Source organism: Ruditapes philippinarum, unplaced genomic scaffold (assembly GCF_026571515.1).
Source record: "Ruditapes philippinarum isolate M1 unplaced genomic scaffold, ASM2657151v2 ctg2697_1_1_1_1, whole genome shotgun sequence".
Taxonomy (NCBI): Eukaryota; Metazoa; Mollusca; class Bivalvia; order Venerida; family Veneridae; genus Ruditapes; species Ruditapes philippinarum.
Window position 1 is genome coordinate 121,018 of NW_026852898.1, and position 13,734 is coordinate 134,751.

At 35.7% G+C, this 13,734-nt stretch overlaps 1 protein-coding gene across 1 annotated transcript; it reads left to right on the forward strand.

The window, feature by feature from the left end:
• The first annotated feature begins 8,912 nt into the window (after positions 1–8,912).
• LOC132727669 (trichohyalin-like) lies at positions 8,913–10,355 on the forward strand. The gene is made up of 2 exons (XM_060713239.1): positions 8,913–9,551; positions 9,969–10,355. Exons 1-2 carry the CDS (start codon positions 8,913–8,915, stop codon positions 10,353–10,355), a joined length of 1,026 nt encoding a protein of 341 aa, XP_060569222.1.
• Positions 10,356–13,734: the final 3,379 nt, after the last annotated feature.

The following is a 13,734-nucleotide window of genomic DNA, read 5'->3' on the forward strand; positions in this document are numbered from 1 at the left end:
GTTGCACGTATTCATTATCCCTGATGTACAGACTCAATCAAACCGAGTCTTCGATTCTCTTGTAATTTTGTTGTGATTTATGCTTCCGAGGGATCTCTTTGTCTCCAGATTTTAACGTTCGCGTTCAATTTACATTCCAAACCAAATGCAATGTTACAAATGCTTCAAATTTGGTCACTATGAAGGCAGACTTTTTGCCGCAGATGCAGTTTAAACCATGTCAATAATGAAACTTGTAACGTTCATGTAAAATGTGCAAACTGTGGAGGAGAGCATTACGCCACTTCCCGGTCATACCCCTTGTGGTTAAAGAAAAAGAAATTCTTCGTCAGAAGTATACGCAAAATATTTCCTTTCAAGATGCACGAAAGCTTGTTGAATCACAAGGACCAAAACAACTGTCGTATTCAGCTGCAATTACAAAGTCTGTTAAAATAGAGAAATTCAGAAGACGCAAAAGTTAGTTTCTCTAATGATTGATTTTTGTCTTTATTAGTTTTATATAATATAGAATGGCTATTGTTGCCCTAAAATAACAAGAATAAAGATCAACAAGGCAAAGGCAACGTTCACAGGACGCCGCCCCCGGACACACCCAAGCAGGACACCCAGAAGGCACCAAACAAGCACCCAGAGTGGACACAAGGGCGAAAGGAGCGGGACATGTAATGTGAAATAATATAAACAAAAACAGGCCCATAAGGGAATTAAAGGGAAAAGGGCTGTGTGGCTGAAAAGGTGGGGGGGGGGGGTAAAATGGAAGAAGGGGAGGGGGAAGAGAAAATATCTACCGTCAACGACAATCCAACAAGACAGACATCACAAAACATGTAAACATCCAAAAACAAGTAACAATACAGACAAGAAAGACACGTGAAGGAACACAAAGGGGTACCGCCTTGGAACGGTCAGTGGTAGTTAAATAGAGACAAACAGAATCCCTAAAGAAGGTCCAACACAACACCCTTGAAAATGTTGCAGGCTCGGTTTGATTGAGCCTGTTCATCGACGGTACTGGAAAGTGCAAGTAACCGTCCACGCCCCCTAGCACCGGCTTAAGCAGAATTCAACATTTGACACGAAAATGGTTTTGAATTTAGAAACATCCGCAGATGTGTTCATACGGCGGTTATCATGGAACCTTCAATGTGACACAGTAGTGCCATTCCATGAAAAGCGGCATATGGTCCCCAAGTAAAAGAATGCTTTAGCCCTAAACGAGAAAACAATGGGCGGAACTAAATTAAATGGAATTTTGAAAGGGGATCTGAGGTTATGAAGCCTGCATATCACAGATAAGACGTCAAAAGACAAATTTAAAAAGCAGGCATCATATCTTAAGGGTGATTATACAGTATTCAAGTAGGAATACTGGGTAGTTTAAACCGGTTTTAGGCGCGCCAAACCTCACTCTTAGCCCCAATATGTTCCTGAATGACACGAAAATGTATATAAAATTAATCCCTGCCAAGTGAAATTCTAACAATGGTCATGGTTACATTAGACGAAATAAATAAAACACATACAAACTTATGTAAATATGTAGAAAAAGTTACTGCCTAATGACCATTACCTAAGTACTCGATGCCTTAAAGGAAGGCAGAGCAAGAAGAAAATCACCTACAAGGGCCCGACGAAGCAAGGCAGAAGACGAACATTAAGACAATTCAGTCCCCAAAGGGCTTTAAGAACTGTCCATCCCACTTGGTCCGTCAGATGTAATCAAAAGAGGAAAGCGTAGCGTCCAACTGTAAAAGGGTTGAACACCAAGCATGCGGTATGCCTTAAAATAATTGGGTCATAACCTCTTTTAATAAACCGTTTGATAATTTTAGTGAAGACGGCAGAAAAATTACTATGACCCATGATCCTTCGAAGTTTGTAAACCACATCTCCATAGAAGTCAGGCTTGCTAATACCTTGTCGTAAAAGAGTATTTAAATTACAATTAAATTTTAATACTAAGTCTGAATTACGATGGTAAAACTTAGTAAAATATTTACGCAATTTATGATAGCGATAACCTTGTTTAAGAAGTTTGTTAGTAATAAATAAATTGCGTTCATTAAAATCATCAACACGACTGCACCCCCTAGCAAATCTTATTAATTGAGAAATATACACCCCATGTGATGTAGCATGAGGTACATCTCCATCTAAATGTGGGTAGCTAACAATATTAAAATCAAAATCGTCTCTTTTATCGTAGATTTTAGTTACTATAGTATTGTTCATGATAGAAATGTTTAAATCTAAAAAAGATGTAATAACGTCTGAAGAAGAAAAAAATCTGGAAACAAAGTGATCCCTCGGAAGCATTAATCACAACAAAATAACATAAGAATTGCAGACTCGGTTTGATTGAGTCTGTACATGAGGGATAATGAATAAGTGCAACATCCCTCACGCCCCCTAGCACCGGCTTGAGCGGTACTCAATTCTGAACACTTTATAGTGTTGGCATCAATGATCCCGAAGGACCAGAAAATATAACAACACTGAAGTGAAGTACGGGGCAACTTTTTACGGCTGCCACACGGCACTTGACACCTGCTGAGTCAGTTTTATTCAATTTAAGTTCACTGGGATATATTTTAGAAACCAATTGATCGAAATAAGGATTATTCATGTTAAAAATATCATCTAGGTAGCGGGAAGTGTTGTTAAATGCATGTATAATTTCCTGATGCGAAGTAGGGAAAAGACTCAATTTAAGTTCACTGGGATATATTTTAGAAACCAATTGATCGAAATAAGGATTATTCATGTTAAAAATATCATCTAGGTAGCGGGAAGTGTTGTTAAATGCATGTATAATTTCCTGATGCGAAGTAGGGAAAAGACTTAACATAAAATCCCTCTCATAGCAATAAAGAAATAAATCAGCTATCAGCGGGGCACAATTAGTTCCTATTGGAATGCCTATTAACGTAAAGTGCCCTATACTCGTCAACTTCGAATATTTTACGCTCCGTCACAACGATATATATTAATGCACTGGTTCCTTGTCGTCATCAAATCAAACTTGCATCTTTTTTGGCCAATTTGATATAAAATCAACGCATGCTGTATAAATAACATTTATGATACAAGACAGGAAACCAGACAGGTGTCTCACTGACGACCATAGGACAAATGGACCCTTAAGTCGTCAACACATGGAGCAAAATGTCATCAATGGGGACCTAAAGTCGTCAAATTTTCTGGGTTTTTTTTTTAAAATCTTGCAAACATGAAGAACTGTTTTAATCTTTAAAAAAATATTTAATCTAAAACCAATAAAATGCAATTTATTGCAAAGTACTCTGACAAATAATATCAAAGAAAAATTTAAAGCTTAACAATGATATCTAGTTTGATATAATATTTGACAAAAACATATAGTATTGTAATGTTGTTATATACATCTAAACTTTATGCAGCCAGCAAAATATAGTGAACACAAACAATATTAAATGACTTTCAAGAACAAATGTACATGTAACGAAAAACTAGCATGAAAACGAAGAGTCTTAAAAACCCATGACCTTAACATTTTAAGTTTTACGTTTCGAAGGCAATTCCATTACTTTTGCGTATATTATGCTGTGCTTATTTACTACTTGTATAATACACTCGATGTCTGATTCAAGTATTTTAAAAACAATAGCACATGTTTGTTGAGGTCCAACACGTCTTGATAGCACTTTAGGTTCTTCAATAGGTCTAAGGAAGTATTTTGATTTGGACTTGTTGGCGGTTATAACCTCGTGAATTGCCTTCGCGCTGTCTCGCTTCAAAATACCGACTTTACGTTGGCCATCATATACTGCCACGGCGGTTGGATCATATGAGTTGTTAGCCTCGACATCAACTATGTATGACCCTAACCGATCTAACTCCCGGCGACCGTAATGGTGCATTCCAACTACTTGAAAGTTTCTTAGGACAAATTTCTTCATTATACCTGAAGAGAAAAGAAAATCATTGTAATTATTTCAAAAATAATGTTTTTGATACTCTGTGTTTTGAGTGCTGGGATTCGTCTTTCCTACGTAGCTTAAGTTGTTTTTTTTTCATTTGAATTTGAATCAGTTCTTTTTCCTTCTTCATTTCCTCTTTCTTTCTTAATAATTCTTTTTCCTTTGTTATTATCTTGTTTAATCGTTCCTGTTTTCTTTCTTCCTTTAATTTAATGTCCTGTTGTTTCTTCTTTTCCTTTGCTTCAATTTCTTGCTGTACATCTGTACTTGTCAAGACTCTTGCCTTCCCTGACTCCTTCCTTTTACCTTTAGACGAAGAAGGTGGTGGTGGCGGCGCAACCAGGACATTAACAAGATCATTTGGGATAAGTCCTGCTTTTACTAGGCGATGGTTGATAACAGGGCAGTCCTTAACTGGTGCGTCGGTTTCTGGTACAGGCGTGGTTTTTACTTCGTCATCAATAATAGGGGTTTCATTTTGAGCTTCGAAGTTATGTATAGCACGTACTTTATTTTTGAGATGATACCAAGTCTTGTATAGAGGATTGTTCAGCTCAATGTTTAAATCAAAACATTCCTCAAATCTGCGTTTCTTACGAGGTGTTAACGACAGTTCGACGGCAGAGAAAGCCAGTTCCGGGGGACAATCCTGTCCTTCATCTGGTGTACTGCTCATATTCTCTGCGCCTGCCTCTGATATTGGCTCCGTATCATTGCCCTGTAACCAAGAGAATGAGCTGTCAAGTACTAAATCGTTGTCACTTGAATTGATATCCGAGGCTACCTGATTAGTAGTAGATCCTGGAGAGGCTTCTTTTGCAACAGGCTGGACTGACTTCACAGAGAGATCAATAGTGCTTGGATCAATATCAGCATTTGATCGCAAAAGCAGACTTTTGTCGATAGCATTAGGATCATACGGAAAGATGCCGCATTTTCTGAAACCCTCTGTAATACAATGTTGTGTAAAACTTTTTTCGAATATAATTTCAAACATAGCACTGACTTTGTTTTTAGAAATCCAAAGGTCTGACTTAACCATCTTTGCTTGACTTACTACTTTAGCAGTTTCAATTTTCATTTTTCGATATACCGCTACATCTAATGGTTGCGTTATGTGAGTGGTCTTGGGCGGGAGACATAACAATATAACGTCATTTGCAATCGCTGATCTGATTAATTCGACACTAACATGTGAAGACGCACCATCCTGTATCAGAAGCAGTGGACGTTGTGGAACAGCGTGACTGAGAAACGTTTTCTCGAACCATTGGAAGTATAGTGTCTGGTCCATAAAACCGCTGTCAGAGCAGGCATAGCTTGCGTTAATTGGTCCGTTACGATAATACGCACCACCTGGCAAACTTTTGCTAAAGATGATCATTGGAGGTATGGCATGCCCAGCAGCGTTAACACAGCAGTGAACGGAGATGTGTTCATTTGTTGCTACTGATAAAGAATGTGTATGTTTAGTTCTAGTAGGAACGATAACCTTCTGTCCAGCAGATTTGTTGAGATACAGGGCGGCCTCATCACAATTATAAATCTGGCTTGGCTTCTCATTGAGTTTATTTGCATCCATGGTTTCTTTAAGCAATTCAAAATAATCTCTAAGAGTGTTGACGTTGCCAAGGCACGCACGTCCTCTGTCTAATGCATCTGGGCGACGTAGACTCAGGTTAGGATGTCTGCGTTTGAATCCTCGCCACCATTTACGACTTGGTCCGTTCTTTGTAAAAACGCCCTCTTTATTACGTTCCTTTGCTATACACCATGCAAATCCTAAGAGCTGTGGCACAGATAAAGGAAATCCACGATTGGCCATGTATGTGATATAATTACAAAGTGCTGTCTCTTCTTCATCAGTTAAGGCGGTTTTTACTCCCATCTTAGATTTATGAAGTGGAACTTTGTGATGAACTCTATCAGATAACGACATCCTTGGCACTCCGAATGATTTTGCAGCTGCAGATATGCTCATGTTTTCTGTTTTGACTGCTCTAAATGCTGCAGACATCGACTCCTCCGACCATTTACGGAGTTTTTTTGGGCGTTTGGATTGATTTTCCATATCTGATCAAGAAAAGGAGTAAAACTACTAGTAAGGTAAGTATTTTGAATTTGCCAGGAAGTTGAAAATATTTTTAAAATCGTAACAGGAAAGTAATTATATGAGCCGAAATAACCTGCTAGTGAATTGACTTATATAATGTATGTTTATTCCTTTAAGATATAATTAACAAAGGTATTTAAGTTTAATTGTGTCGGGGCCAATCACCATCGGGTATCATGTAATGATGATAGTTTCTTGAATTCTATGACGACAACTTACTGACTTCAACATTGTTCAAACTAACTCGCGCCTTATCTAGCAATCATGTGATTACAATTGGAATGAACAAAATATTCACCCATACCGCTCCATGATTAGCAAAGATTAGCATAACTTATATGAGTTTTAGTTTGATTTAATTATACAAAATATTATTCGATCTTAAACATATATATTTACGCTTTACATAAACAAAACCTAGTTCACATGTTATTTATGCCGTAACAAAAATAATTAACTTAAAATTGTGAGGACTGTTTTCAAAACATATGCACAAATCTCGTCAACTGGTTCATAAAGTCGTCATTTAATTTAAAGGTTACTTTTAATAGACTAGGTAGTGTTTGCTTCGAAGGGAAGCTACAAATACAAAACCAAAAAATATGATCTATTGGACAGAGTTACTTCCCACGGATTACAAATGGCCACGTGTTTACAATTTTAATTCGCCTATTGTGGCTGCTGAAGACATTGGATCGTCGACAGCTCTTACTTCATCTATCAAACACATATATGCTTTTATTCGTCGTATCTTAGGAGTAGTTATTTACATATATAACGTAGAACAGTGCAATGAAATAGAAAATATATTCACCTTTCAAAATAAGCCGCCTTTACTACTTCAAGATAACGCGTGCGAGAGAAAACGAGAATACAAAAAACTGACGACAATGGGATCATGGCGACTTTAAGGCACTTTACGTTACCTGTTTGAAAACTGTTTTACCAAACCTGACAAAAATGTTATCTAATAAAAAAGAAAGTGCTGCACAAACTTCGTCACAGGTCCACATTGCGTATTGTTTAATGATAACATTGGTAAAGAAAGCCTTCTTTGAATTGCAAGCAAGAAACGTGACCTGTTCTCTTGCAAATGTCTTGAATTAAAGATACTAATTTATCATTAATAAGATTATGCGGCAATGTTGTGTATAAGGTAGAGAAATCGTAAGTACTTACAGATGAAGCTTGATAATTCTTAACTTTAAACTTATCTAAATTTTCATAAACAGTTTCACAGTATCTAATTACATGTGTCTTGATGGCAGTAAGACAAGAAGTCAATAAAATAGAAAGATTACTGGTAGTACAAGATGTAGAATTAGCAATAAACGGTGATTTTCAATAAGTAGGTCCACACAATGTCACGTTATTTTATATATAAGCTGCTTACTAAACAGCTAAAAATATTGTCCCTGCAGCAAGTTGTATTACCATATTATTCATATTATTCACTGTTAAAAATTAGGCTCTTCCATTATCCACTGAAGAGTTCAAATTTGCGAAACCTTTATCGAATTTAAAACCTTCGTTATTGTCGCCTGCACTGAATTTTACTTTGGACATCATTTCTATCGAAAAGTAGCTTACCAAAATCTGCTTTTTTTGTTACTTAAACAGCCTCTATTCTTGCTTTTAATTATACAAAGGGAATAACAATGACCAGTACAAGCTTTAGTCAGAAAATTTTAGGTGTTTAATGTGTCGCTGAAATTATCTTATTAAAAAACCTTCGTTGTTCCCAATTTATACAGTCTTTCAAATTATAAAAATTTTGATTATCGAGCAACACAATACAGTAATAAAGCTATTAGAGACTAGTGTACACGACAGGAACACAAGCAGGTATATTTTGCACCTAAATGGCAAACACTGGTCATCATCAATAATTAGCATTTCTTCAAAAGTAATAACGTAAAACTTTCGTGATATAAAAAAAATACAAATGTTTCCTAAAGATATATCCTGACACCCTCTCATATCAACCAATATGTCACCTTGGTGTAGTAAGAGCGAAGACTATGTTTAAAACATTGTTATACATTAAACTAATCCAGATCATAAATTGAGTTTAAACCTTCGTAATTTAAACTTTCGTTATCATAATTCAAATTTGCCGCGGAATTTGCAAAAAATTACAGTGACATCACTTCCAGTGACGTCAAAGCGGAGTGTCTACTTACCGGTAACTGAAATCATTGAAAAACACGAAAAACATTACTGGCATTTCCTTCTAGAATTGTGAGTATTTTTACCTTAGTTTTCAAAAGAATAATTTTGTGAAATGGTTGTTTGGAAATATATTTAATTTTGTAATTATTAGCGCAATATCATAATTTTTTAGTTTATAAATGAAGATGATAATGATTTGTCTCCCTTTGGTATAAAAGTCATGTTAAAATCTATCAAACCTTCGTTATCGCATGATAACGAAGGTTTTATTTAATTTTTTTGTGATAAAAAATCAAGTTATACTTTGTGCATATACATTAAACATAAGTTTCTATAACATTTATAACAGACATATCAAACGGACATTATAACAGCATTTTTAAATTGCCCTGCAATATATTTTAGAATAAAACATTATAAAATATGTTTAGAATCTAAGTATTCATGTTGCTCAAGTGATAATTTTATTCGTTTATATTATATATCGTTCATATCCGTTTTCTTTCTTTACAATTTCCAATGTAATTGCAAAGAATGATACTATAAGTGATGTTTTGTTGTACATAAATATAGCCTTAGTGTCCCTTTCCATATTAATCTTATGATAACGAAGGTTTCACAAACATAACGAAGGTTTTAATTTCTTTGCAGGTAAATATATTAATATGGGAAAGAGTAAAGCAGAAATCCAAAGGGCCTATCGACAGCGCCTTAAAGAGAAAAACAATGAAGAATACCTGAGGCGGGAACGTGAGAGAATGCGCCGTAACTATGTACCTTCATCTGAGCTATCAGACAGAGACAAGAAAAGAAGAAACGAGCAAAATAGAGCTAAATTAAGAAGGTTTTACCAACGCAAGCGTGAAGAGCGACAACGGCTGGTGGCACCACAAGAACAAGACACAAGTGGGTATGATAGTGCTCCAAATGACAGTTCAGAAAGAGGTCGTCTAAGAGTACGAATCCCATTTCAAAACAACAGGAGAAAGGGTGCACTTATTAGGTGGAAACGAGAATTGTCAGAGGCCACCTCACGCATTAGACTTCTTGAACAAGAAAGATCCAAGCTTCTGAAAAGATACAAATCTACTCAAAGATCATTGCAGCGGATGAAGAACAAAAGTAAAAATCAACATCTAAGTCAAGAATTAACACCACGAAAGCAGACAGAACAAGAAATGCAGATGGCAAACTTATCTAACAGTCAGAAACAAAAAATCAGAAAGTCACTGTTGCTAGGAAATGTCATTGTCAGCGAGGTCAAACGTACAAAAGAACAAACGCCGAAAGGAACTATGAAAGCTGTACATAGAGTCATCTCCGGAAAGATAGCCAAGAAATATAAATGCATCAAATTACTGTCATTAAAGACTGGCCTCTGTCGACATAGACTTTGAAAAAGCGAAAGTAAGCTCCACCAAGTAGCAAGATCATCGAGAAAGAGCACACTCGGGAGATATCAGGAGAGAGTAATAGAGTTTTTTAAAAGAGAAGATAATAGTAAGCTTCAACCGGGAAAGAAAGATGTGAAGAAAAGTGAAAGTGGTGAAAAGAAACAATTATATATTCTTTCTGATTACCTATCAAATTTGTACAAAAAGTTTCAATCAGAAAATCCTGATGTTGATATATCTTTCACTTCATTTAGTCGATGCAGATCCAATTATATTTTGTTGACCTCGTTTTCAAGCCGCAGTTCATGCTTATGTACGAAACACCAGAATGCTGCTTTGTCAGTAAAGCTGCTTAGAAAGGAGGGTATAGATGTATCAGCAAACCCAGAAAGAGCAACTGAAAACTTTCCAACTAAAGATGACCTTGAGAAATCGCTGCCTGAGTCAATTGTATGGAGTCAGTGGAAGAGAATTGAAATAGAAGAGAAAGGCAAGAAAAAGATGGTAACCAGAGTAACCGAAACAAAAGTCAACAGAGAGCAGTTTTTGGTCAAACTAGAACAACAAATGAAAGATTTTGAATCTCACGTGAAAAGGGTTGCAAAACAGTATGAAGAGATAAAGAGGCTTAAGCAGAACTTGCCAAAACACGAGATGCTGTTGCAGCTGGATTTCGCAGAAAATTATAGTTGTAGATCTCTAGAAGAAGTCTAGAGTGCATACTTCAATCAAACAAGTGTTACTCTCCACCCAGTTGTTGCATATTTTCGAGGCCAAGAAGCTACACTTCAACATCAAAGCATAATTATCGTGTCCGATGAGATGGGACACAAAGCGTCAACTGTAATAGCTTTTATCGATGAGTTGCAACCCATTCTTAAAGAAATAGATGCCAATATTTCAACAATGCACTATTGGAGTGATTCACCAACCAGTCAGTACCGCAACAAACATATATTTGATCTTCTATCTTACCATGAACAGCGGTATGGTACCAAGGCTAGATGGAACTATTTTGAAGCCGGTCACGGCAAAGGGCCGTGTGATGGTTTAGGTGGGTCTTGCAAGAGACTAGCCGACGAAGCTATGAGAAGTGGCAAAGCTATTATCCAAGACGCCAATGATTTCTACAAATGGGGTATCAACTCAAGTATGAAAAATGTCCAATTTAGATTTGTTTCTTCTGAAAAGTGCAGAGAAACAGAAATACGAATTCAGAGTAATCCAGTCAAAGCTGTCAAAGGGACTATGAGGATTCATGCAGTGATTGGCCAAGGAGAGTCTCGAATCAAAGTCAGGGAGGTTAGTTGTTACTGTACAGATTGTTTAGCAGGTAGCTCTTGTGATGCTTGGGATGATGAATTCACTAGGACCCAAATAGCGGCCAATAATAGCAGTGTAAATACAGTTTGTGCTCAAGAGGAGAAAAATAATGAAGATGAAAATGCCGAAAATAACAGACATGATGAAGCTAGAAATGCAGAAGTAGAAAAGTGCACACAAGATATGGTGGAAATGAAATATGGAATTGAAGAGTATGTTGCTTCTGTATATGAAAATAAGTGGTTTATTGGCGTAATAGTTGATAAGGATGAAGAAGAGTATGAAGTTAAATTTATGGAAACCAAGAAGCAGTTCTTTCAATGGCCTAGAAATTAGGATATTGTTTGGCAGAAACCTTGTGAAATATTAACAAAAGTAGATGCACCAGAAGCTACAGGAAAATCAAAAAGAATGTTCAAAATTAGTGAATATGATAGAGATCGTATTTTGAGTCTTTATGAATTGTATACTGAAAAGTAGTGATGCCACTAAACCTTCGTTATCAACAAGACTGTTTGTGTTAAATTTGCCATTTAGTTTAATATAACATGATATATTTTGTAGCCATGTCACACAATATGTTTAAACGTGATTGACGATGTCTATTAGAACAACCAGAAACTTATCTATGAACCTAAAATGATGTATTACGTTATTTTCTGATTCTAAGGAAATCTTCGTTACCATTAGTGTTTAATCGTTTGTCTTGATGAGGTGATCCTATTGCATATCTAGATTATTAGATTGTGTTTAACGGTTATAAATGAAAGGGTAATATTCCAAGAAAAACTTTGTTGGATTATATCAGTTCACTTTTCTGACTTTTAATTTTTATTTTCATGAATGGCTACCATTCAATCAGTGAATTTATGAAATACTATAGACAATGCTATGACTTAATATTCATTATATACATTTGTGTATAAATCATTTCTGTATCTGTTCATTCTTGTGTTGAAAATTAAATAGATCTTCGATCAGATTTAAAACATTTTTGTATTTTCATAAATCAAAACCTTCGTTATTTTTTGGTGAATTATTAATGATTGGCCACGTATGTTAGATATATGTGGACTTTGCGAAAAGTTGGTTCTTTTATTTTCTACATTGAATTAAAAAGTTGCATTTGTGTTTATATGCGATGACTTCAACTAGAATATCCGGTCTGAAAAAATAATTTGAAGCATATATATGATTTTATTTATTTATGTTGCAACCTATTTATAATGCGAACATATCATTTGAAATTTATTCTTCGTTCTTGGTCAGTTCGTTTAGTTCTTAAAAAAAATAAATATTGCTATATTATACTTTTACGATAATGTTAAGTTTAGCAATGTTTTCAAAAATATTATATCAAATAAGTGTGCATTATACATCATAGGGCTCTAATAACGGAGGTTTATACGTAATAAATTTAGTCTTCAGCCACCTATGTTTGAGAGATCATTACACGAAAACTACGAGAGCGTTGTATACCAAACTTTCAGATATTGTCATAGGGTGGTATATGAATGTTTTAAAACAAATATTGACTAAATCGGGAGAGGTCGAATTTTTAAATATATTTTTGTGTCGCCTTGAAAAGGTGACATATAGGGGTTACTTTTGTCGGCGGCGTCGGCGGCGTCTGTGTCGTTGTCGGCGTCCCCTAAAGCTTGTCCGGAGCATAACTCAGTCACTATAAGTCTGATTGACTTCAAACTTGGTATGCATGCTTCTTTCAATAACCCAATGTGCAGTGCACAAGGACCAGTACTCTGCAGTTCTTATTTTTTGAGTTATTGCCCTTTGTTAATTTTCATACTTTAATTTTGTCCGGGCCATTTCTCTTCAACTAAAAAAGCTATGGACTTGAAACTTCATAGGATGATAGATCTCATTAAGAAGAAGTGCAGTGCACAAGAACCGGTACTCTGCACTTCCTAATTTTTGAGTTATTGCCCTTTGTTAATTTTCATACTTTATTTTTGTCCGGCCATTTCTTTTTATGTATAAAAGCCATGGACTTCAAACTTCATAGGATGATAGGTCTCATTAAGAAGAAGTGCAGTGCACAAGGACTGGTACTCTGCATTTCTTATTTTTTGAGTTATTGCCCTTTGTTTATTTTCATACTTTAATTTTGTCCGGGCCATTTCTCCTTTAGTATAAAAGCTATGGATTTGAAACTTCATAGGATGATAGATCTCATTAAGAAGAAGTGCAGTGCACAAGAATCGGTACTCTGCAGTTCTTAATTTTTGAGTTATGGCCCTTTGTTAATTTTCATACTTAATTTTTATCCAGGCCATTTCTCGGAAAGTATAAAAGTTATGGACTTGAAACTTCATAGGATGATAGATCTCATTAAGAAAAAGTGCATCCATAAGAACTGATACTCTGCATTTCTTTTTTTTTTTTTGAGTTATTGCCCTTTGTTGATTTTCTTACTTTATTTTTGTCCTGGTCATTTCTCCTCAAGTATGAAAGCTATGGACTTGAAACATCATAGAATGATAGACCTTATTGATAAGAAGTGCAGTGCACAGAAACTGCTGCTCTGCTCTTATTATATTTTTAGTTATTGCCCTTTGTTATTTTTCATATTTCATTTTTGTCCTGGCCATTTCTCCTAAACTACATTGTTCACAAGGCGACACATCCGACTCGCGGAGTTCTTGTTTACCCCATGGACCTACTTGTTGAAAATCGGTGAAAGCGGGCTTTATATGGATGTTTATGTAATTTTGGAATCCAGTACATGATAGGAAGTTTAAGCTCTTTCTCT